The 26,556-nt window shown below is 43.7% G+C and overlaps 1 protein-coding gene across 1 annotated transcript; it reads right to left on the reverse strand.

Annotated features, from left to right (window-relative positions):
• Nucleotides 1–279: 279 nt before the first annotated feature.
• Nucleotides 280–26,299, reverse strand: kcng2 (potassium voltage-gated channel, subfamily G, member 2). Its single transcript, XM_035428779.1, has 3 exons — nucleotides 25,701–26,299; nucleotides 13,641–14,541; nucleotides 280–1,833 (listed from the first exon to the last, which is right to left on the reverse strand). Exons 2-3 carry the CDS (start codon nucleotides 14,421–14,423, stop codon nucleotides 1,009–1,011), a joined length of 1,608 nt encoding a protein of 535 aa, XP_035284670.1. The 5' UTR covers nucleotides 14,424–14,541; nucleotides 25,701–26,299; the 3' UTR covers nucleotides 280–1,008.
• Between the last annotated feature and the right edge of the window lie 257 nt (nucleotides 26,300–26,556).

The following is a 26,556-nucleotide window of genomic DNA, read 5'->3' on the forward strand; positions in this document are numbered from 1 at the left end:
ACTAGCTTTGTTACGCTTTTAAGTAAAGGAATATTTGTACTCCTTTGGAAATATCTGGCCAGAGTCTAGTGTCTTGATTCAATCATAAACATACTTTGAATTGTCTGCACAAACATCTAAAAATATTTCTTCTCTGCTTGTGGAAGGTGATGCGTTTCACAAACAAAAGGATTAGGTGAGCCCTTTTTTTTGGACTGAGCGATACACCCAGAGAAAATAGTTTTTCATTTAACTTCACAGACAGCGTTGTCTGTTCCGGCACATTGCTATGAATACGAATATTATTTAAGTAAATTAAGTATGCTGAGAAGTAAGAGCTACTGCACTTTGCAGAAGAATCATGCAGTGTGTTTCCTGGTCTCGCTGTCAGCCAATTTTAAACATTTCGTGTGTAGCAATGCAAATGATATGGCTGTACGCCACAATACACAAGAGGACATATTTGGCATGTTCATTACATTTATTAAAACCAGCTGTACCTGAGTCTACTGAATCTAGAAGCAAACCATACAGAAAAATTAGTAAATATTTCAATTGTGTACAGTTCCCTGCAGAACTGTTCCCTTATTGCAGTTCATTGCAGACATACCAAAATGAGAATTTTTGAGCATTTTTTTTTTCCAAGTTCTTATACAATAGGCTTCTAAAAAGCAGCAGAGCAAATATTTGTCAAAACTTTTCCTCGATGCTCTCCACTGTGCTGTAGAGCCATACTTCTGCTTAAAGCGCGGGGACAGGCTGTAACATTTCACCAAGTCATTATCCATATACTCTGTCGATTCAACTGATAAACGTCTGTAAAAACAACTCTTCAACTGGCCTCTTAGGGAAAGGTCCTTCTCCACAGATGTCCCACACGCTTTTTTTTTTTTTTTTTTGTGTGAAAGCTTGGCCAAATGGCTGTACAGCGCAAGATGCTGATAAGCTGTAGCCCCCCAAAGTAGCGGCACTTGCAAATCCAGTGCCTCCTCCACGTGGGGTTGTGGGTGGGGGGGGGGGTGTTTGGCGTTAGGGCTTAAGGGATCTCCTGCTCTCCAGGGCTTTCTGCGACGCCATGGCGACGGACTTCCTGTGCACGGCGGCCTCCAGCGCGGCCGGGTAGGCGTGGTCCGTCTCCTGGGAGTCGTCGCTGTTCTGGGACTTGGTGCTGTCCTGCGAGTCGGGCTTATGCCGGGACGCCCGGCACTGCTCCTCCTTCAGCTCCACGTAGGAGCGCGAGAAGGTGTGAAAGATGGAGGTGACGGGGAAGGCCATGAGCAGGATCCCGCTCAGGATGCTGCTGAGCGCCACCACCTGGCCGGGGATGCTCCGCGGCACCATGTCCCCGTAGCCCACCGTGGTCATGGAGATGACGGCCCACCAGTAGCTGCCGGGGATGCTGGTGAACGCCTGCTTGTCGCCCATCTCGCTCTCCGCCAGGAAGACCAGCGGGGAGAAGAGCGCCATGGCGACGCAGAGGAAGAGCAGCAGCAGGCCGAACTCGCGGGTGCAGCGGCGCACCGTCAGGCCCAGCGTCTGCAGGCCCAGCGAGTGGCGGGCCAGCCGCATCACGTAGAAGATCCTCAGGGCCCGGAGCACCCGCAGCACCAGCCCCACCTTCTCCAGGTAGTTGTTCCCCGAGCCGGCCGGCTTCTCCCGCATGGACAGCGAGTCCACTATGAGCGTGATGTAGTAGGGCAGGATGGCCACCATGTCGATGATGTTGAGCGGGGTGCGCAGGAAGACGCACTTGCTCTGCGTCTGGATGAAGCGCAGCAGGAACTCCAGGGAGAACCAGCCCACACACACCGTCTCCAGCACGAAGATGTTGTGGCATCTCTGAGTGCACTTGCCCTGGGAGGAGGAACGCGAGACAGGTTAGTTACGCGTCTGAGAGAGAAATGCTACTTGTACTGTAAAAAGTAAAAAAACCGGGTCATCCTCAGGGTTCCATATCACACGCAGGGCAGAGCCATATATAGAAGTTAATTACACAGTTATGAGCCCCTGCAGTCAGTCAAATGGCAGCGATGCAGAAGAAGCTGCTTTGCTCAAAGAACAAAGGATTGTTTCTTCTGTTGTTTTTTTATGTAAATGTGGCACTGCAATCCCTTTTTGGGGAACTGCTTTTCAATAGTTCTAAAATGAAATTCTTTAACGCTTTTGAGAATCGCTTTTGCTTTGTTACAGTTATTTCTTTTCATGATCCCTTCATCTGATCAAAGCGTAGACTCGGAAATGCTTGTGATTCAGATTAAAGGCCGTTCAAATTAACCAGAAAGAAATCTTGCCCATCGTGATTTTAAAAGATCTCCCGCTGTCCACAGATTCTCTCTCTCTCTCTCCATCCTTTCCTCATTCAATTTCAACTGAACTGTTATTTGGAAAAAAAAAAACTTCAGACAGATTTTGTTTTCTCTGGGATCAGCATCGGCTGAGCCAACATTCATAAATGCCTTCATTTAATTTCTTGGCATGCCACAGTTTTTGTGAGCCCTTTCCATAATTAATTTTCAACACCGGTAAATGGGCTCATAAATATTTGAGGATATGAGTACAAGAAATTATTTCCTTATTATGTGTACAGGCCCAGTAGGAGGATTCCAGGTCGTTATTCATAACGGTTTATGCATTCCTGTCGCCTTACTAACCGGAGTATATTTCACTCCCATCTTCCACGGCTACAGCTACCTCAGCTTATAACACTATCTTCCTCTCCCATATTTTTCACTCAACCGGAAAATTTATGCCAGTCAAGTGTTTTCATTATTGATTTCTTTGGCATGTCAGGCATGAACACGTATGCAGTGCACTCATTTCTTTTGGGGCCTCGTGAATGAGAATCAGAAAGACGCACATTTTCCTCTAAGGCTTGGAATCTAATAGCACTGGACTTCTAACCATAACTTTGTGGAGCACAGAGATGTTCCTCTGTTCAGTGATTACATAGCATTTGAAGTTGTCAGTTTCTGAAATGAATAAATAATGAAGTGCCCATGGAAATGAGGAAGGAGCTGAACAATGCAATAAAAAATTCAATTTTTTTGCAAATCAGGTCCAATACCAAACAAGAAGCTTTTATATATAAACGCTTCAACCCTACATCACAGAGCCTGTACTAAGAATAAGCTAAACTAAGACAAATAAGTCTAAGACCTGACTGTATGTCTTAGTTGATATTTTAATATAATGTACTAGTAACTTTGCTGTTGTACGTAGTGGGCACCCATTTTACCACTTTGATTAGTGCTCAGTCACAGAAGATTAAAAAAAGAATACTTTTGAATGGTTTTTTTCCCCCCTTGCAATATGACCTGTAAGATACCACAATGGAATTGTACTTTTCTGTGCCTCTTATGAAGCTTGCCTAGTGTTACACTTGATTTGTACAGTAACCTTGGCTGCGGTTCACAATTGTGAACTGTACAGCTGTCATCTCCCTACCGACCCCCTACCGCACAAACCCGCCGCAGAATGCTGTAAATCCAATTAGGTGACGGTTATTCGTTTAGATCGGTGCAAGACGGTCCTTTTAAAACGGGAACCCACGCGATTAATAAAGCCCGCCCTGCGCACGCGATGCATTTGCGCCCGAGCGGCGCGGGAGAGAATAAAGTAAACGCCCTCTGACACCCAGCCATGCGTGACGCGCAGGAGGTGCGCTCGTGCTGCGGAGAGCCGCCGTCAAAGGGTTGAGCCGAAGCAGCCGTTTCCATAATGCAGGCGCGTTCGTTTGCGTCCGCTCCATTTATTTCCCCTGTCCTCTACTGTGTACTGCTGGCGTGGCAGGACCCTGTCGGAATCACACGTGCGCGCAGACATTACTCACATTGACGGATTTGAATTGCCGGCAGCCATCTTTTGGGGACGATTTGCAATGCATAACATTTTTTTTTTCTTTTCATTTTCCACATTCTGCTTGCGGGGCAGGATTTTTATTTACGCCGCTGAGTTCTGAATGAGCACTTCGCTCAGCAGTGCATTTGCAGTCTCGCTCAGATTTCAAATGAGGCCGGAGGCACAACACGTCGCATGCCTGCTGGGCGGCTCATCCTAATATGAACCTAATAACTGCTCTAGTGCATGCGTGGGCTCAACCGCATGGTACTGAATCCGGGCGGTGCCTGGGCCCTTGCTGGTGGCCCTTGTGAGGTGACACACAACAGACTAGCGTCGCCCTGGGATGGGAAGGTTTCAATCGACCGGGATGACAGTGCCTCCCCGCACACCAGTGACCCCTACTGGTCGACCGGGTTGAAGCAAATCCACCTGAACAGGAAGTGTCTTCCTCCAACTCATGTCCTGGACTGCATGTCCAAGCTCAGCACTTGCTTGTCTGTACTCTCCCAAATTGATAACAGAGGCCGTGGATATGAGCTCTGATATAGATTGGGCAATTGCAAACTCAGCGGGAAGCATGAAGAAAAGAATTTGCTATGCGCTGCCCTTCCACCAATGCTCCGTAACAATAAAATGTGAAAGGTGAAAGGTGAAAAGAAGAATGTGGAATTGTGTTTGGCAAAGCTCAACCACGGAATCTTCATTATGTTTCCAGATGCAAAAATATACTCACATTAAATGGGTTTAAGTGCTGTGTAGCTGGGGTAGGCCATATTTTGTAAAATCCTTGGTGTTACACAAATTTCTGCAGATGCCATAGCTTGTAATTCCCACTCAAACTTGTGTATCCTCATCATTTGCACTAGTTTCTCCAGTGACCTGCGTTGCCAGCATAAAGCTCATTAACAATGACGAAAACCCACACAGAGACAGAAGTTATATTTAAAGTATCCGATTAAACACGGATTAAACTCTTTTAATTGCTCTCATATGGTGGCTGAAAAAGCAACCAAAATTTGCAGTTTAAGGTCCTCATGCTTATTAGAGCTTATCGCAAACTTAATTAAATCAGCAGGCCGGTAAATTTAAAGTAGGCCAGTACTCATTTAAATTGTCATCCCGAAATAAAATACATGGCCGTTATGGTTAATCCGTTTCAAATTAGCTCCTGCACACATTTTCGCCATAAATTGCATCTGACTATTAAGTTGCCATTCAATTACCCTGCGGACCAAGCTTAACTTGTAGAGATTTACTGCTGCCCAACGATCCTGAAAAACATGTATCCAGGTTGACAGAGCTTACTGTGAGCAGCAGCAGCGTGGGTCGTAACAGTCTCTATATCTCTCTCTCAATCTCTCACTCGCTCCCTCCCTCCCTCTCTCCGTCTCCTTCCCTCTCTCTCTCTCTGTCTTCCTCCCTCTCTCCCTCCCTCTCTATGCTGTCTGTGCCCCTCTGTGCCTGACCACCCATCACAGCTGACACAGTGGCTGTGTCGTGGAGCCACACACTGTGGGGGCAGCGGGGTGGCCAGTCACAGAACAACCCCCCTCCTCGAAAGAGCGCACGGCTCCCCCTCACTCTGCCACAGCGGACCCTGGCCTCGCAGGAAGGGGCTGCGCAGACCTTTTCATCTGTGAGAAGATCATCTGGCCGCAGGGTAACCCGACCCCCCCCGCCAGGACCGTCCCGCCCCCTCCCCAGGGACAGCCTGCGTTCCTCAGTCCTCACATCACATGCTCGCTCAGTTCAGTCATCCGGCCGCAGGTTCAGCTACGAGCGAGACTCCTGGCCTTCGGCACGGCCACGATAACAACCACTTCTTCATTTCTGTCCTTACCTCACTGCTCTCGTTTCAATAGCATGAGAACTTTGACAACTGAGGGGAATGCCTCTGCTCAACGTTCTTCGGCGTTCCACCATGGGCAGGCAAAGCAGCTGTCAGAAACCAGCCGGCTATTATTTTTCTGCAGCACTTACGGAGGACCTCAGCCCCATTGCCCAACATTAGCGAAGGACGAACAAATGAGACTGAGGAGAAACATTTGTGAAATGTGCCTTCTGGATCGATAAATGAACCCTTAATAAGAGAGGATGTAAAGGGCAGAAAGTTGCGAGGGGAAATGGCTACCACGCACTACCACAGAAACTTGGATTGACTATCGCATCGATTTTACTTAGTGCTTTACGCGGATCTGAGTGCTCTACCATGAAGACTGACAGTGTGATGCACGGCGGCCATTTTGCCCAGAACCCCAACCACACATCAGCTGAGCATGGTGTGTTAACCCTTTTAATCCCACTGGCCGCAACTGTGACCACAGAAAAAAACATACTTCTCCAGGATTGTTTGTTAGTGTTATAAAGATGTGTTACAAATTTTGTGTTGATATCTCTGGGAAACATTCAAGATTTAAATGGGATCGTTAAGATGGACAAATTAAAGGGTAGATACTATAAAAAGTGAAATACACCAGCCAAATGGAAGCTGTCCTATTTTAGGATTCACAACGTTAAGAAACATAATTATATTGAAATTAAGGCAAGAAATAAACCCCAAAAGACCCAATCGCTTACTCTTTTTGCCCCGCCTGTTTTTCAACAATATTCAGAATGATCACCTATGTCATATGTTGTGATGTGATAAAATGAGGAAGTGTCAAATTAGCTATAGCTAACCCTTTTTCCATTAAAGAATTAGCCCATACTTGATGCGCATACTAAAGTTATAGCAAAAACGCTAATGGAGAACAAGTTAAATTGACATATGATGCTATACTAATTCGCTAGAGGTGGATTAGAGTAGATCCTAAGGTAGGAGCTAAGCAGCTAGCTAGTGCTGTTCACCTGCATCCATTAATAGAGTCAACACTGTTAGCATGCAGCACGTATTGTCTAATATTCTTGCACTGGATGCACAGGGATGCACCCAATTGCTATCAGTCTACTCGTATGAATCTTGGAAAGATAGCTAAAAAGCTAATTTCCCAGAAAGTGCTCTGGTTGTTGGCTTTGGGAAGAATCCTCCAAGTCCAATCACCTCTGGCTCAAACCTGAATGGCTGTATTGTGGTATCAGAATCAGCGATTATACCTTCTACAGACGCGCCAGAGTTATCTGAGTCACTGGTAATATCCTTTGATTCAGAAAGAAATTGACAGCATTTAAATATTTCATTCATCTTTTCAACCAAATATTTCTGTCATCTTTTCAACTATAGCTAATAGCAGAGCTGTTTGTCTTCCATCTACTGCACTACGCATCAAAGCAGTCATTTTCCGGCTCAGCTTGGGGTGTTTCTGTCAGGAGTGATCAATTTGTCAAATTTGAAGCCATACTAACAACAATTTCAGCTCAATTCAACAAAGAAACCTCTAGACGATTATGTTATGTGGTGCTTACCCTTTAAGAAATGTATATTAAGGCATATAGCAGGTGTTTTTTTTTTGTTTTTTTTTTTAAACAATTGTGGGTAGGCTACTTTTTTGCAGAAGAAAGGGCTTAACGACTCCACCTGGGAAGTGACCCTGCAGCCTCCATGTTATAAGGCCAGGTCTGGGACCATTATCCTGCTCTGCCAGCCAGGCCTCGTGTTACTGCACTCCCCGTATGAACATGTTGCATGTATAATTCATTCACACAGCCTGCGAAACATATGAAACAGTGTGATGGCAGAGAGGTAAAAAAAAAAAAGCTTGTAAGCTTGAAGGATCATTCCCGGGTAAGGCAATGGCATTTTACTGTTACTTTTGTAGCCTTGAGCTATGGAAGTACCTGACCTAAATAGATTCTGCAAGCACCCAGCAGTACAAGTGGACAGAATGTTGAAAACATGAGATATAAAACAAAAACTTTAAATGTCAGGCCCAACACATTTCGTTTTTTTCCCCCATAAATTATCAATGTTCTGGTAAACCAAGTGAAAGTGAAGTTATCTGGGTTCACGTGAAGACATATTTCAGGAGAAATGTACGATTTTTATAATGTTGCGGCTCAACGTGCAATGGGCAAACAACCGACTGCCTCTTTGAAGCCTGAGACGAGGCTTCCGTCAGGATTGGATGGAAACGACCTGATTGACAAGCGCATAATCGTGTCATGCTACCCCCGCGAGCGCGCGGAACACACAGGGAAAACAGGCCAAACGCCTCTGTCGATATTTACACGACGGGCGCTTTTAATGCGCAGTGTTCAGATCGCTGCCAGGCCTTGTATGAGGCGCCAGGTGGTCTGACCGATACATGCCAAGATCTGCCCTTTCAGCGGGACGCGGTACAAAGCTGCCTGCCTGGGGGGATCTGATCTCAGCGGGGGGGGGCAGGATGCCTGGCCTCAGGATCAAGGCTCCCATCAACCTCTGAGAGATCCGCGGTGACACTCTGTCGCCGTTTGAAGTCGCTCATCCGCCTTGTGTGATAACGCCGACCGGTAAAATCTTTAATGAGCCTTGAACCCTTTCTCTCCGACTTCCAATCTTTCTTTCAGTCTCCTTTTTTGTTCATACCCCCCCCCTTTCTTTCTTCATGTCTCTCTCTTTTGTCACTACTTCCCTCTTTCCCTTTTTTTTTCGCCAATCCCTTTTCTCTCCCGCTTTGTGCGTTTTTTGGCCATATGCCTCCATCACAGATAAACATCAGTGGCTGGCCAACAATACAGTAACTCAGACAGTCCCATTTTACTACCAGGACCCCAGTTTAGATTAGAAGTGTAAATGCTGATGCTGTCGAATTCCTAGCTCAACACTCGCACAAACATCAGCATTAAATCAAATTATATTACTGAATTAGAATGTGTAGCTTCTGTAGGTTGTACTGCTTTTTTGAAAGTCCATTTTCATAAATTACTGTTACTTTTCCCACGTTTTCTTGAGATAGCTAGATGAAACGCTGCCAATTGCCCCATTCCTTTTAATGCACTCCCAATATATGCATTCAATTTTACACAAAATCCATCTGGCTTTCAGGCATAGGTACTCCACTTCCTGTATCAGATTTCACAGGACAGTGTACAGGTAAGCAGTTCCCTCTGCTCACAGAATCAGCCTCTAACTCCGTTGCTGAGTGGACGCGTTGCCTTTTGCCAGTCTTTAAATAGCATTGCCTCGCGGGTGCTGAAATGGGGCTGTCCAGGACGCTCATTTTTATCAGAGAGACATGTGGGGAAGACCTTCCTGTAAGCCCAGTACTTCAGCAGATTTTCAGCCCAGATCCCCTCCACCAGCTCCGGTTTCTCCACAAGGCTGATTTTAGAGCAATCATTCACTGACAGACCGCTTGTTATCTCCCTAATGGACTGACAGGACAGCCTCTTTCCGGTCGGCCTGCCCCAGCTAGTAGAGCGCTGGAACACGGTCTGACAGAACCTCAATGTTGCACAAGTTTAAGACCCTCCATCCAGCCCACACCGCCAGACATCTTGTGTGCTAGGGGCTGTGCACCAGGGGTGTGCCAATATGGCCAGTCGAAATGATTCTGTTCTCATTACTTTAAATATGAAGCTCATTTAAACCAAGAATCATTACAGGTTTGCAGTACTTTCCATAGAGCGGCTACTATGCTTTCTTTTTTTTTTGAACAGGCCTGGAACTGCACACTCAACACAGTGATGGCAGAGCTGGTAAGCTGTCAACATCTCCATAGACAACTCCAGGCTTATCACAATCAGTCTTTTTATATGCTGGAAAATTGTCTCACTTATCAGTAAAAATTCCAGTCACAAACACATTGTCATGTCCTGACAGCAGCAGATAATTTTCTAGTTTCTTCGGTTTTCTCTGTAAGGGTCCTCTGCAAACATTGGGAAAAAGATAGGACCAGCATTAAAAATCCCATATCTCACAAAAAATACTACAATCTAAACCACCCAAGTGGATGCTTAAAACCTGTGTGTGCTTAAAAAATGCGATGTGGTCCCTCATGGTAACTGAGCTTTGCAGATTCTGGAGAACACAAAGCCATAAACAAAAAAGTACTTACACAACAGAGCGAGAATGTCAAAAAATTATGAGTAGAAAGCACGTGGACTGTATTCTTCCTCAGACATTTGGCCAACAAAAGCATTTATTGCGCTGACAAAAAATCTTGTCAGCCAGGTTAAGCAATTTTCATATCTGAGTCTTTCAGAGAAGTCTAGAGTTTTATTTCTTCCACTGCTAAAAACATGAAAACCAAAAAGCCAGATTCCAAACAGAACTGTGTCCTGATAAGTACAGGTAAACAAGGCTCTGTTGAACAGAAATGTGTGTAATTAGGATTCCATTAGACTGCTAGCAGGATGAATAAAAAAGATGCACCAGCGCATAATTCAGTTTTGAGAACACTTGTCCTTCTCAAATAAGAGACTGCATTCTCATTACGCAAAAATCAGTTTAAGAAGATGGAAATTGCTTTCTGTATGAATGTAATTTACAACATTTCACCATGCAGTGCAGTATGTAGAGGTGATTTATGTATGAAGGAACAACGGACAGGGGGCGCTTAAGAATTAATCGAAGGAACATTACTGCATCCTAGGCCCATATTTGTGAGGACATTTCCTTTCCTCTACACAGATTCCTGGATATGTTCTCATTGAGGTGAGACAGGGAGGCAATATATGATTCTATTAGTGTGAAAACACTGAACTTTTGAAATTTTATTGCAAATTTTGTGTGACCTTTACGTGGTCTAGCCTTAGCTGACGCAGGAGGAATGGATTCTGCAGAGGAAACCCTGCTGACTCAAAGCCTTTTCCAATTATGTCACTACCCAATGGCGCCCGGGAACAACACAAGATAAAGTGTGTACACTAAATAGCACAAACCGTACTGTACAAACAGCTCTTTTACACCAAATAGAGAGTGCACACAAGCACCGAACTGATGACCCCCTTCAAATTAACACGTGAAATGATGCACCAAATAATTTGAGATTATTTTAATTTGCTCAGGAATGCTTTATTACACTAGATAATACTGCATTTTTGTGTTGTGTAACAATTCCATATAAATTGATCTTCACAAAAACATTTCAGTGCAAAGTTTTACATCATTTAGCACTATTTAGGAGCAGTGAGACCCATCTCTTCCCACATTTGGCTGCTGAATAAACACTTCCAAACAACCGTTGAGCTTCTGGTCAGCATCAAATACAGGTTGTGATAAGGCGTGCTGTTTTGTAAGGTAGCAACCTCCCACATTCTCTTGTCAGCCTACCCTATTAGGCACTAAGTAGCACCCCGATCCCCCTACACCCCCACCCCACCCCCACTTAAATTCCACCACTGATCTAACTGGAGATTAAATGTTGAAGTCAGAGCTTTCCGAGGCCCTCTCTGCCTTTTTTTTCATCTCCCGTTTAATGACAAGTTGCTTTGTATTCCTCCCCATTGTGGATGTCTCTTTGATCATTGAGAAAGCCCGTAGTTCATTATCTAATCATTTTAAGCTTCTTTAACTTCATTCAAAGGTGTCAACATAACTTACTGTACAATGAGACAGAGCATTACAGTTTCTTTGGTTTCTACTTACACTTTGATTCTCGTAATATTTGTCATATAATGAGAAGATCAAAGATAGAGATATATATGGTAGTGTGGAAGAACTTATCTGGCCTGCACAGAGCCCTGACCTCAACCCCATCCAACACCTTTTGGATTCACTGAAAAGCCAACTGCGAGCCAGACCTAATTGCCCAATCAGTGCCCAATCTTACTAATGCTCTTCTGGCTGAATGGAAGCAAATCCCTGCAGCAATGCTCCAACATCTAGCCTAGTATAAATCAAAGGGTGGACCAACTCCATATTAATGCCCATAATTTTGGATGTGATGTTGGATGTCAGCTGTCCTTTTGACCATGAAGTGTGTAGAATGACACTTTAAAGGTCTACCATGTAGAATTTTGCGGCCTTCGTAGACTCTGTTTGTAAACCCCACTCACAACTCCTAATCCTCAACCCCACCCACAACTCCGTTGACGACACACCCTTGATCGCCACAAGCAAAATGTCAAGTGAAGAGGTGAGGTGGTCAGAGATATTAAAAATAGCATTTTTAGCAACATGAATGATTCCATATAGATGGTGGTAACAGTAATTATGGAGTATTTTAACTATCTTTACACTGAGTGCACCCATTAGTGCATAGGAACATTGTACGGTAGCTACTCCATTGTGCCGGTGCAGCTGTTTTGTGTTTTGTGTCTTTCCTCTTCTGGTATTTTGCTATTCTAAGCCAGTTTTACAAAGCATGATTACTGAGCTAGCTGGGTACCTGCGCTGAGTAAAACCCGGAACCCACGCAAATTTAGAACACTGACTGAAATAGAGCTGTTCTGGGTTTTACTCTGCGCTGTTATCCAGCTCGATAATCCTCCTTCCTGAAATACCTACCTGGACATGTAGCTAGAATTGGGATGTAAACATGGAATGTAATGTGGAATGAGTAACATTAGCCGGCCATTGGTCTATCATAGCTAGCTAATATACCTGTAAATTGAATTACTTTTTAATGAAGTTATCTGTAGCCTTTTCAGAGTTGTTAGCTACTTTGTTATCTTTGTTAGTGAAGTTGGCTATAGCTAGATAGCATGCATGCTGCATCAAATTCATTTCCCCTTTTTGAAATAAATGCAGGTGAATTACCGAGCTAGCTAAGTTGCAACTACAAACAGTGATAGCAGTTCCTATGGGGGGGAAGACATCTTGATAGAAGAACAGAATTCAATGCAAAAGCTACGCAACCTCGGGCATCTAGCTGCGTAGGGTAACTAGCTTAAAATAACGTTACCTACAGGTCCAACAGAAAACAGACCAACTCCACGTCACTGTTCATCCCCCTGGCAAACTTCAGCTGACACCACCGAAGAAAAGTAATTCCAAGGTTGACTCTAGTTTTTGAACGAGCCCTGTCGGTTTGTCTTTTTACTTTGCTGTATCTAGGCTTCTTAGCATCTGCCATTGCAGCAAACTAGCAACAAACTTTGTTGGAGTCTGACCTTAAACCACAGACTCTGTAGCCATGCCCACCCCTCCCCACAGAGAAAAGAGCACCACACCCAGAAACATCCTGAACACATTTTAAAATAACAAAAAAGGTAAAAAGTGCACAGATTCGGCAAGAATGTGTAAAGACTGAGACTGTCAGTGCATTATAGATATGCCTTAGCATAGTTATTTTATGATATTTTTAAATAGAAGTATGCCTTTAAATGAATGAGATTATGGAAAGTTAAAGTTAAAATAGTAAAAGGCCAGTGAGTACTGGTTGGTGAGGTGACCACAACGTTAAAGCTCAAATCAGCTGCGCATTGCATGTGACTGAGATGGGATAGGCTAACATTAGAACTGTGTAAGACTATATGAGTTATGAAGCTCTCACAGGCCAGGGGAGGATCGTGACCCCTAGTCATCACTCTGCTCTCAATTAGCAAGAGTGCACTTAGCAGACACACAAGCCTATGAAAGTTTATAATTAGCACACCTGAGCATATCTGCAGCATGGACCGCTCGCAGCATGCGGTGGTCCCAGTGGAGAGCTCTGACCGCTTAAATAACTTTTAATAGACAACAAGCGCTGCCCTCTTAATAAACAAAAAGACATTAATTGCATTTAGAGCCTTTATGTTTCCATTATGAGTTAACGTCTGTGCTCCACTGCAAAGGTAAATGAGCTAATGAATTAATTAACTAAACTGGTGAATTAAAAATCTAAGAAATTGATTTTTTTTTTATTGTGGGAGAAGTTGAAAACTGTTTGGAAATAAATCCCGGGCAAAGGGTCGGGTTGGGCATGCAAATTCACGCCACATCCCATAATTCCACCCGAGTGGGCGCGGAAACTCACGCTCTCCTCCTCGGCCCGCAGGTCCGGCATGGTGCTGACGCAGAGGGTGACGGCGGTGATGACCACGAAGATGACGGACAGGCAGGCGAAGATCTTCCCGGGAAGGCCCGAGTGGGGGTTCTCCACCATGTCCCTGAGCCGCCTCATGCAGCCTGCCCCGCGGCCCTCGTCCGAGCAGGTGCTGGGCGCCTGGTCGTCGCCGGGCAGGGACGACAGCTCGGCGTCCTCCCGCTGCGCCTCCCGGTGCTCCTCCTGGCGGAGGCGCAGCTTGCGGAGGCAGCACCACTCCAGGCTGCCCTCCTCCACACCCCAGTACAGCAGCTCCTCCTGGAAGGAGAGGGCGCACATCTCCCTCAGGAGGCGGAGCTTCCCCGCTGCCAGGAAGGTCACGATGGTCCGGAAGGCACTGGGATTGCGGTCGAAGAAGAACTCGTTGCGGCTGACGTCGTAGTCGTCGCACACGTCCATGATCTCCTCGTGGTTGTGGCAGCTCTTCAGCTTGCCCAGCCGGGTGAGGGGGAACTCGTCCAGGGTGGTCCAGGGGATGCGGTACTTGATGCCCCCCACGTTGATGATGGCCGAGCTGCCGCGGCCACCGCCGCGGCCGGCCTCCGCGCGGGGAGGGAGTCGGTACAGGTCCTCATCCTGGCCCAGGAGCTTGGCCCTCTTGTAGAAGACCCCCTTGTTGGTGGTGATCTCGTGCAGGTTCTTCGGGTGCTTGAAGTGGAATGTGGTGAACTGGTGATCGGTGCTGCCCGCGAGGAAGGCCACTTCCTGATACATTGGTGCGGCCGGGGGTGCTGGCCGCTCACAGCCAGGGGGAGGGGTCTATGCGGCTGGCAGGGTGGTGGTGGAGTGAGGGTGGGTAGAAGAGTCACCCGTCCAAAAACAGACCTGTCACCTGTGGGGAAGAAAAAAACTCCAGTAACTTGTTTTCTAAAAAGGTTTTCCTAATTAACTTTATATATTGTTATTTGTTTGAACACAAAGGAAAACTAAAACCTACAAAAAAAAATCCAAATCCTTCACAAAATGCATTTTTTATATGAGTTTGACTGTCCCTAGTTGAATATTTGCATTTTTAGAATCAGCTTTCAAAACAGTGTCTCTAAAGGTTTCTTAAGACAAATTGCTGCAAAATCTCAAGGTGCAGCAAATTACTGTCATACAGTAGTCTGAACCCCAGTGCAGGGGAATTAATTTAGCTGTTTTTCTCTTTAACGCATGGATAAAATCACTAAATGAGATGTTTTGCATAAAGCATTGTTTAGTAAGGTTCAGTAATTTGGAATACCACAGATCAATCAAGTCCACACAACATTTATACCAAACGCTGTCCTCCCTACAAACACCTCTCATTCACACCTCGAATTGAAGCTAAGACTAATTCCCAGCCTCAATCCTTACAGCGCTCCCTGCATTTTTCAAATAAATTAAGCTAAACAAACAATTGGTTATGCATGCTAGACCCAGTTCAGCCATACATTAACCCCGTGTATAATTAATGCTAAACATCCGTAACAAGAGAACTACTGTCGCAAAGAACTTGAACTGGAGCGGGACTTGAACCAGAAGACACCCCCTCTGTGGGAAGACTCTGCAACACTGCACCTTTGCTCAGAAACTTTAAATAATAAAAGAGAGCATGACTTCTTCAGTTTGGTAGCCTCTGAACTTAAACCAAGGGAATGTTCATGAACTACAAAGAGGTACAGTCAATGCTGTATGAGAACGGACACAGAGGAAGCAGCAGACTTTCTTCTATATCTTTCATGCCCTGTGTGGATATTTGCTCATGTTTCATGGTAAACTTTAATATGAGCACTGCACCCCTTTTGGAAACTGTTAAACCCCTGATGCTGTGACAGGGACACAAATTCCCTATAAAGTCAGCAAGTGTAGTGGCTGTTGATAGCAGGCTAACCAGAGGGCTGAAAATTAACAAAATTCAGGAACATATTTTGGCTTTGCGTGTGATTTACTGCTGTGGTACCAGAGAGAGATCGAGAAAGGGAAAAATAGAATAATGTTCCCCTGGTCTAATTTGTATGCATGGAAGACGAATAGCAAATTTGGTGACTGAAACCAAACACTTTCCGACATTATGCGTGAGAATCAATCATTCCCATTTAAACCGCATTAAATCTGTCAGTTAATTATCCTTTGAGGCTTTTCTCAATAATGGAACTCTCCATTCTTAAATCCTGGTGTGACTGTAAAAAAAAATGGAAAAAGCATAAATGCAGGGTGCACAGTTGGTTATTTTGAATATGTGCCAAGTTTAGAGAAGCGCTGTTGCAGGCAGTGAAAAAAACGAATCCAAAATATGCTGCAGGTGCGTAGAGTTCAACATGACAAGAATTCTGATGTACTTCCCCTCCAGAGAGGCTTTTTTTCAGACCCTGTCCATTAAAGGGTGGCTGCACCATACAGAGAAACACAGAAGAGTAAACCAAGCCTGGAAATGATTGAATAATACTGCACATTCATTTGGAAAACAACAGGAAACGCAATAGCTTCTACCTAATGTCTCGTACTGACCCATTTACTAATTGCATGTTATTATGAAAGCAGCTGGCTCCAGTTACAGCTTCCACAGTGACAACTCTCCTTTCAGAAAGCCATCCTTTATCAAATACATATTCAAAATGAGTCCTATGCCCACTTGCCCAGAACTAAAAATACTCTTTTTCCAGAGAAACAAATGACAAATGTTCAAGAAAGACATGCACGACTAACAGGATAGGTTACGTCTGTCAAACTGAAATACACGCTCATAACGACTGCATGATAAAGCAAGATTATGTGAAATACACTGGGGTGCACTCTGGGAGACTGGTTACATAAGATTAAATATGAAAGGGAACATGTGCAGTGAGAGCGGCGTGTAGTCAGAGTGGTTAGGTATTGAACAGCGTGGTGTTGCCTGCATAGTGTTTCATGAGAGGAGTTCAGATAGTTAACAGCACTGGCAGATCCAGAAGGCGTTCACAGGGTTAGAATGTGGACTCCACTCGAGCTTCGGTGAACCCTCCCCCCCCCCCCCCCCCCCCCACCTAACAGACAGTCTAAGTAGATTCATACTGGGTCTCAGTTTGTTGAGCGTTAGACGCAAGTTTAGTACACGCTGGTTTAAAAGCAGAAGTCTGCTTAGCATGCTACCATTCTGCAATGAGCAATACTGTAAATCCTTGCACACAAATAAAACCTTCTAGCCAGTTCTGCATGAATTAGATGAACAAATATTTAATATTGAATTTGTCTCATGAAGAATAGGCTACATTTATCAACCTATATCAATCTATATGTACATGAAAATGTTGCTCAACTATGTCATGTAAAAATAATGCTAGCACGCGCAATAAAATATCCTTTAACTAATAAATTGTTTGATAATCAAGGAATGAAAATGGAAACAGGTTGAGAGTTATCAGTTCCAAGGTAAGATTAATGAAAGCCCAATCTGAATCGTGTTACTGTCTGAGAGCACTGTAGACAGTGAAGAGGGTGAATTGAGAGTGTTATGGAGTAAGAGCAGCTTACAGTACATAGTGAGCTGAATTGAATGAATGCAGTTTTCATAGTGAACTGAGTGGAATGAATGTAGTTTACATAGTGAATGGACTGGAATGAATGCAGTTTACATAGTGATAGGAGTGAATTGAGTTGAATGAATGCAGTTTGCATAGTGAACTGAGTGGAATGAATGCAGTTTGCATAGTGAACAAGGTGGAATGAATGCAGTTTACATAGTCAACAAGGTGGAATGAATGCAATTTACATAGTGAACAGAGTGGAATGAATGTAGTTTATATAGTGAACTGAGTGAAATGAATGCAGTTTACATAGTGAACAAGGTGGAACGAATACAGTTTACATAGTGAATGGAGTGGAATGAATGAAGTTTGCATAGTGAACAAGGTGGAATTAATGCAATTTACATAGTGAACAGAGTGGAAGTAATGCAGTTTATATAGTGGAATGAATGTAGTTTACACAGTGAACAAGGTGGAACGAATGTAGTTTACATAGTGAACAAGGTGGAATGAATGCAATTTACATAGTGAACAGAGTGGAAGGAATGCAGTTTATATAGTGAACTGAGTGAAATGAATGTAGTTTACATAGTGAACAAGGTGGAACGGATGCAGTTTACATAGTGAACGGAGTGGAATGAATGAAGTTTACATAGTGAACGGACTGGTAGGAATGCAGGTTATATGGTGAACTGAGTGAAATTAATGCAGTTTACATACAATGCCATGAAAAAACATGCTCCCTTCCTGATTTCCTCTATTATTGCATATTTGCCACCCTGAATAGTCCCAGATCTTTACATAAAATGTAATATAAGACAAAGGGAAGCTGAGTGAAAATGAAACACATTTTGAAATTATTGTTAATTATTGAGATTGGTCCTTGTTATCATACACATTTGCTGTAGCTGACCCTGAGATTAATATTTTATAGATTGGTGTGGGTGGGAAGGCAGGTGAAAGTTACTGATGTGACACTTCAGCCAGGCAACCTTTGCTGTGTGTGGTGTGGCCAGTGTGGCATGTGGTACTCATTACCAGGGTGTTCAGAACTAGAAAATCAAAGACTGAGGCCCTCTGCCTAAACACATGTATTAAAATAAACAGTGATAGGCTGCTGTGCTTATTCTTTTGTGGCACTGTCCTAGTGCACGGATGGGGCTGATAGACTGGTTCTCAAGCTGGACTGTGCAAGTTGCTGACTGTGGTTCAGCAGCCCCACAGGGCAGTGCACAATCGGCTCCGGCATCACCCAGGGGAGGGAGGATTTCATTTAGATAAGATTACAGCATCTCATCGCTCACTAGCAACTCTTGTTGGTTAATTGGGCGCCCGCAAGTCTGTCTGTTCAGTGACACATGAATTGTCTTCCTCCAGCTCATCCCTTATTTTGTAGCAATGAGCACAGATGTGATGTGTGCGCGCGCACACACACACACACACACACACATCCGTAGCATTCAGTCTGGTGGAGAAGCGGACTTGCAGTCTTGTTGTCGGTCACACCTTCCAGTAGAGAGAGCACACAGACCTGGTTTGTGTTAACTAATCAGTCCCAGTGCTTAAAGGTGCTCCTTCTCCACAGTATGGGGCTGAGTCCAGGAGCACATACTGAGAGAGCGAGTCTGTCTTCGAGTTTGTTTGTCAGAGCACAGAAGATAAAGAGAAAGAGAACACTGTTGAAAAGTGACAGAGCTGGCAACTGAAAAGTTGGCAGGCTGAGACCTGCGGCAAGCTGCAAATCTGTCTCTGGGTTTTGCTTATTTTTGCCTCTGTTGTTTTAGTTTGTGGTGTTAGTTCATTGTTTTCATTTTGTTTATTTGTTTCCATCTCTCTGTCCATGCGGCAAATTATGGTGCAAACCCGGAACTGCCACATCTCCCACCCAGTGGTGTGTCACGGTGTGTGGCACTATCTATACACACACACACACACACACAGCGCAGAACTAGTGTCCAAAGTAAAACATAGCTAGTTAAATTGCTGCACTTACAACCTAGCTAGTTTCACTAGCTGCATTTCTGTGGCACCTAGCTGCTGAAAGCAGCAACTAGCTGTGTTCTGAGGGCAGCTACGTAGGTCTTATGGCCAGCTAGGTGGCACAAACGGCAGCTAACTAGGCAATTGTGCTAGCTAGCTAAGTCATATGGCCAGCTGACAAGGAAAATGGGAAGCTAGTTAAGGTAATTTGGTCGCTAGCTACAAAAAAGGATTAAATTACTAAATGGCTTGCCATATGGTCACAAATCCTTTGCATTTGATGACTTCCTGTAGTCTGCAACCAATAAACATCACCAGATGCCAGGTATAGATAAATAGATAGATAAATGTTCTTTATTGTCCACAAGGGAAATACATTTTGCTCAGGTCAGTACACTACATACAGACAATAAATAAATAAATAAATAAATAAATAAATAAATACAAACACCACAGTAAAAAAAACACCAGTGTAAAAACAGAAGGTATGATTCTAAAAGCGAAAATCTTTTTAAAAGAAAAGCAATGCCCTCTACTCATCCTGGGAATGTGTGTGTGTGTGTGCACGCGTGTGCGTGCATGGGGGGTGTTAGCACAACAGGTCCAGCTCTTCCAGGCGGAGGGGGGCAAGGGGGTTCCGGGTTATGTTTGTTAAGGAGCCTAATAGCAGAGGGAATGAAACTGGCCCTGCCTCTGTTTGTTTTGAATACAGGGGCAGCATATCTCCTACCAGAGCGCAGGATCTGAAAGCAGGTGCTGAGGTTATGAGTTGAGTCCCTCGTGATCTTACCTGCTTTCTTCACCGCCCTCTGGTCATAGAGCCGCTGGAGGGTTGAGCACTGCTCCCCGCACAGCTTGGACCCCAAGGTGATCACCGTCCGCAGCTTGGCCTTGTTGGTCTCTGAGAGCCCCTCATACCAAGCCAGAAAAGAAAAGGCAAGTAGGCTCTCTATATGGCAGATGTAAAAGCTGCGGAGGATGGGAGAGGCTACGTCCAGATGCCTCAGCCTCCGTAGGAGGTAGGTCCCCTGCTGGCACTTTTTGAAAATGATTTCTGTCTTGTCGTTGAAGGTCAGCCCGCTGACGATGGTGGTCCCAAGGTACTTATAGCTGCTAACCCTCTCTACAGCCTCTCCGTTGAGTGTCAGCTGTGGGACAGGGTCAGCCTTCCTCCGGACGTCTATGAGGAGCTCCTTTGTCTTCCTCACGTTCATCCGGAGAAAGTGCTCCTTGCACCACCGGTGCAGCTTCTCTGCTTCCTCCTCAAAATGGGCGAGGCTGTTGGAGGTGTTGACCAGTGCAGTGTCATCTGCAAACTTCACGGCCATGCTCACACTCTCTGAGCCCCTCAGGTTGTTGGTGTATAGCAAAAACAGGACTGGGGAAATCACTGTCCCCTGGGGGGCGCCGGTGGATGTGAGCATGACAGGAGAGGTGGAGCTGTTGACCCTGACAAACTGCTCCCTTTTGAGGCGGAAGTCCAGTATTCAGAGGATCATGTGGGGATCCACCTGGAGCTCTTGCAGTTTGGCGCAGAGGACATGGGGCTGCATGCGGTTGAAGGCCGAGGAGAAATCCACAAACAGGATCCTGGCATATGCGTGCGGCATTTCTAAGTGACTGCAGGTGGTATGTAGTACAGTCATCACCGCATCCTCCACTGAGCGGTTTTGCCTGTAGGCAAACTGCAGCAGATCGAGGGTGGGGCTTACTTGTGAGAGGAGGCGGGGTAGCACTAGTCTCTCCAGGCACTTTACCAAGACCGATGTCAGGGCCACAGATCGGTAGTTGTTCAGCTCTACACGATGATTGGTCTTGTGGATAGGCGTTATCTCTGAACGCTTCCACAGTGTAGGGATGGTGTTCTCCCGGAGAGAGTAGTTGAACAGATGACAGAGAACGCTGGCTAGCTCATCTGAGCATTCCTTCACACATTATCTTCCCTGGTGATGCTCTGCCAGGCCTGTACTGCAGCCGTGAAACACATGTTCAACTGGATTCCGAATGGGTGATTGACTTAGCCAATCATGATCATGCCACCTTTTTGGCACTGAAAAACTCCTTGGTTGCTTTAGCAGTATACTTGGGGCCATTGTCCTGCCGCAAGGGGAAGTGCCATCCAATGAGTTTTGAGGCATTTGGTCGGATTGGAGCAGATAAGATGTTTGTGTACACTTCTGAATTCCTCCTGCTGCTGCCAACAGCAGTCACATCATCAGTGAATACTAAGCCCTACTTCCATCATGTTTCATAGATGAGGGGGTGCCTTGGATCCTTTCTTTTTCCACACTTTCCTCTTTCCATCACTTTGGTACAGGTTCATACTCATCTGTTCCAGTTTTTCTCATGCACTTTTTTAGCAAACCATAACTGTTAACCATAACCATAGCTGTTCTGTTCCTGAGACTTACCAGTGGCTTGCATCTTGCACTGAAACCTCCAAGGCCATGCTGGTGTAGTCTACTCTTTAGGGTAGTCTTTGACATATTTATGTCTACATCCTGGAGAGTGTTCTTGAGCTGTTCAACAGTTTAAAATATTCTTCTGTCATCCAATACAGTGGCCTTCCATTGTCTATCGGGTCATTTCCATTTTTAAATCAGCGGTGAAAGATTATTATTAATTCAGTGCCCAAAGTTTGCAGAGGTTAGGAATAAAGATAATTTTCTTTGCAACTTTAACAGTGCTTTTAAATCCAAACAGGTTTTAGGAAGATACCTAAAGCTAAGCCAAGCTCCCATGTGTCCTCAGAATAGTACTGAATTATCTTTACTTCACTGGGTATATTAATTAACATACATTACACAGCATACCATATTTGCATATCAACTAAAGAGTTAACAGCACTGACAACATAACACTTAATACATGAATAATGGACTAAGCTAAATATAAATTCATAGGAACATTATTAGGGCTTAATGTACAGAAATATTATTTAGACCAGTAAATAACTGGAATTTACATGGTAGAATAATAAGAACTATTGGCAATAGTAGAAAACGTGACTCGTGCATTCAAGTATCTTTCTCGACAAAGGAAGACAGGGACATCCTTAGCTTTATCAGCCTTAGGCTAAAATAATCTCAGTCAAGACTTTTTAGTTAAGTAATGGAAGCAGAAATCTGACAGAACTCACGGTGGAAATTACTGAAATGTCTCCTTTCATCTACACTGAAACCACAGTGAAACACAAGAGATGCATTATTATAAAGTGGTGATTGGAAAATGGCAGGGAGGGAAAGCTAATTGACCCGAGACACTAATGAGGCGGGAGAGAACTCCGAGGCTTATTTCGGTTTCTCAGACGACAGCCCCAGAAGCTGACAGGAAGAAAGATCAGCATGGCCGAGGCCAATCGAACATGCTCCCTGTAACCTATCTGGCTTAATTCATTTTGTCTGAACGCTCAACGCAAGCATTTGAGAATACCTGAGAACACAATGCAATAAAGCATAGGCAGCATTGTCGTGTAATGGTTACAGACATTACTAATTGAACATTTGATAAATGAGACCTTCACTACAGACTTATTAAGAACCCAGCTGTATAAATGGATATTATAATGAAAGTTTTACACATTATAAGAACACATGAAACACTAAATGAGCTTACATTTTTCAAATAAGAAAAATCAGCACAAAAATGATTCACTAAAAGGTAAATTAATGTTTCATAATCACCCATCCTCATCGTACCTCAAAAAATGTAGAAATGCTGATTTTGTTAAGCATGACTGGTTTGCAATTTACGGAAATGTTAGCAGTAGTAGTTATCAGGCAGACAGATTGGGGTTTTCTTCCCATTGCTGTGACAAATTGCCATATAGAATTTGGCCAAACATAATTAAAGTACTTGTTTCATACTGAAGTGAATTCCTTTCTAAAAGTAGCCTAATTATGCCTTAAAAGCAGTCATGTATTTATTTTATGCTGCCAGACAAACACATTAAATTTTGAGCGATCAAATTTGTCAAGAGAACACACAGCATACAGTACAGCCAGCCCCTTCTGATTGAAAATTCAGGTTTGCTAAAACTAAAATAATCAGTAACTACTCCAGTAACTGTTGATAAAATACCTGGAGAATTTATATGACTGGTTGTTACAAAGTTGAATAACTACACAGAGAAAATACTCATCTATAAGATATGCAAGAATAAATCATTTTCCCCACAAAAAGATTACTGAACATATATCTATAAAGGGCCACAGCATTCATCTTAGGTAATGCATTATTCCAAGGCATCCTTATACTTGATCTCCAAATGTACAGCAACAATAGTATGAACACACAATCCTTGTGCAATGAGGAAATCAGGGGTGTCCAATCTTTCTGAAAATGGCCGGTGTGGGTGCAGGTGTTGTGTTTTTTTTGTTTGTTTGTTTGTTTGTTTTGTTTAAGCCCAGCACCAAAACATCTGATTCTACTTGTGAAGGTCTTGATTGAAGACCACAATTAGTTAATCAGTTAAATCAGTTGTCACAATGCTGGGCTAAAACAAAAACCTACACTCACATTTTCAGATAACACTAGACACCCCTGGAGGAAATTCTCTAAGCCAGCAGTTCCCAAACCTCTCCTCAGGTACCCCCAGTCAGATCCAGGTATTTGATGTGTTCCACCTCAAGCACACAATACAATCAATCAAGCCCTTGATTACCTGCACCGGGTGTGCTTGCGATGTAACACAAATACCTGTATCCAGGTGAGGGGTCCCTGAGGAAAGGTTTTGGAACCATTTTGCTAAACCAGTGGTTCTCAAACTCAGTCTGTATATTCTGGTTTTCATTTCAGCCACACTTGAAATTCCAGAATTTGAACAAGCTGTTTGTTTTCCTTAATTTGATGCTTATCATGTTTCGAGGGATCATTTACCCTTTTCAAGCCCCATTATGTCAAAAAGAGCCGTGTGACATGGAGAATAAACACCCCATATTCACATTGTGCTACACACTGGTGGTGCTCAAACTGATGTGGGTTAGGGCAGAGGTGTGATTATATAGGCTATGTGGTTTTTAGTGGTTGGTGCGATGTGATCTGGTGTTATTCAGTATGATGCGAGATTTGGGGGAAGGAGAGGTAGGATGGACAGTCCTCAGGTGTTTTGTTATACCCCCTTTTTAATGTTTTTTTTCTTCTGATTTTATCATTTTATTTTGTCATGCACTTGGTGTATTAACAGTTTTGTATTCATATTTGGAAAAACCAATAAGAAAATATTGCAAATTAGTACATAACGAGGTGAAAAATTCACTGATCAAATGAATGAGGTGAAGCATTAGGCTCCTAACTGGTGAAAGAGTTGACACCCGGCCACTAAAACTAACCATGTGGTAGATGAAGAATTCTAACAACTGCATTGTGTTGATAAATTTGAGGAACAAAGTATGGAAGAACTTAAACACCTTTTCAACAATATTAATTGAGCAAGAGAATGGCTGCAACTAAACCAGGGCACACAGGGGTCTCGGACCAAGTTTGAGAAGAGAGTTCTAAACTAAGGGTGTCAACTCTTATCCGAAAGGGCCAATGTGGGTTCCGGTTTTTGTTTTAGCTAAGACACTTAATTTTTATCATGATCTGGGTTAGTTAATTAGTCTGTCAAATCGTAAAAATGTGCTATAAACAAAAAACCTGCAACCGCGTCGACGCTTTTCGGATAAGATGAGATGCCCATACTCTTGGCGAAACTGAAATATGACTCAACAGGATTTCAAAAATGAACTGGAAAAGTTACTCCCTAAAATTATAAGCAGAGCGGTATGCATCTGTTTACCGAGGTTTGTTAACGTTATTTACACGACCGATACATTAAAGGCAGATGCGTCAACAGCGAACCACTCAAACAAATGGCATATAGGCCAATTACTCAAACAGGTAGGCTATTTAATTACTTTCGAAGAGGAAGAGAGAAAATTAGCGGCGCCTTCTGGGAGGAATCGTAAGCAGTTTTTGAATATAGAAAATGTGACCCTCCTTGCACCTTTCATTTCCAGAATTAATTTTAGGTCATTATTGTGGACTACGGGTGAGCCATTATGTTATTCCGATAGCCCACATCCGTTCTTCCTTTTAGAGTAGTAGTGATCGTGATTTTAAGCGTAAATGGTTTTCTGTTTCTACAGTTCAGCAGCTGACTTTCAAGAAAATGAAAAGTATAGGCGGAACCTTCCTGGACCTACCAAACGACTTGCTAACAATTTAACTGCTCATTGTGATTATGTCCTAATCTTACTAATGATATTGGCAAAAGCATACAAACATTCTTATCAGCAGTTACTCAATGGTGCATCATTGCGCATATCAACAAAATGTATACGGGCTATTTTTTTAGTGGCGAGATAGGCTACCTGGCAATGTCCCTACACTATAAGACGCAGTGATAACGTGATTTCAGTAAATGCACGCATGGTGTAATGAAATCCACACGTGTAATTCGCAGTGATTGCGAATAGGCTGCTTCATCTCTAAGTCACCCATCTATCTACAGTTCAGTAGGCTAGTAACTCTAAAATAATTGTATTGTTCAGGTAAGTCTTACCTGCAGTGTCGGCTTGCGTCCATTAGAATCAAAGTTACTCCGAATCAAAAATAACAAATTGACGGCCATCCATTTTATTCAATACCCATCAATATCAATGTTGTTTACATGGTTGAATTGCTTATCCTTTCAAGTCGTATTCCAGGTGTTCTCAAACGCAGGATGCGTCACGTGCTAACATTTAGAACGGTTTAGATCAAGTTTCACAGCTATGTTGTAAAGTTGCGTTCATCTCCGAGTTTTGCTAGTAAAGGCGATGTTTTAAAGGTAAAAAGTAGCCTACTTCTTATCTCTGTTCTCTTAAATACGACCTCTCCGACGCAAAGCGTCTGTGGCTGAATTTAATCGGACTAAACCAAGACTCTTGCCGATTGATAAAGTCACCCGTAACCAGTCTAGATTGGGTGTTGCCGTTATTCTTTCTATCCTCCGAGTGTGAACGATTGGAGTGCACTGCACACGCGAACCACTGCTCTACTCCGTTTTTCTAGGGGCGCTTCAACTTGCGCAAAGCCAAATAGAGACGTCAGGAAAACTGTAGGATAGCAAGGCGGAGTGCCACAGTGAGAGCGCAAAAACTAGTTTCACGATCAGGCATCTTTTATTTGTCGTATAAACTTGAAGGCTAATGTTCGACGGTGAACATGCGACATTGCCTAGTTTATGGAACCGATGTTATAGGCTATTTAATATACGTTTTTATCACAGCCTGTAAAAGATAGGAATTGTTTATTCAAACGGACAGGATAGATTTTTAGTTTCATGATAAAGCATTTATAGCAAATACGTCAGGTTCGCTGCAGTTAAACAACATAAACGATCCATGAGGAAATCAGTCAGTTCTGTCTCATTGATT

Source organism: Anguilla anguilla, chromosome 8 (genome assembly GCF_013347855.1).
Source record: "Anguilla anguilla isolate fAngAng1 chromosome 8, fAngAng1.pri, whole genome shotgun sequence".
Classification (NCBI taxonomy): domain Eukaryota; kingdom Metazoa; phylum Chordata; class Actinopteri; order Anguilliformes; family Anguillidae; genus Anguilla; species Anguilla anguilla.

What these genes read in the sequence shown, in the direction of transcription:
- kcng2 (XM_035428779.1), bottom strand. Translation starts at nt 14,423, where the DNA reads ATGTATCAGGAAGTGGCCTTCCTCGCGGGCAGCACCGATCACCAGTTC. An exon ending in TGCGGGCCGAGGAGGAGAGC is followed by an intron (nt 1,834 to 13,640) that starts GTGAGTTTCCGC and finishes TCCTCCTCCCAG; the next exon opens with GGCAAGTGCACTCAGAGATG.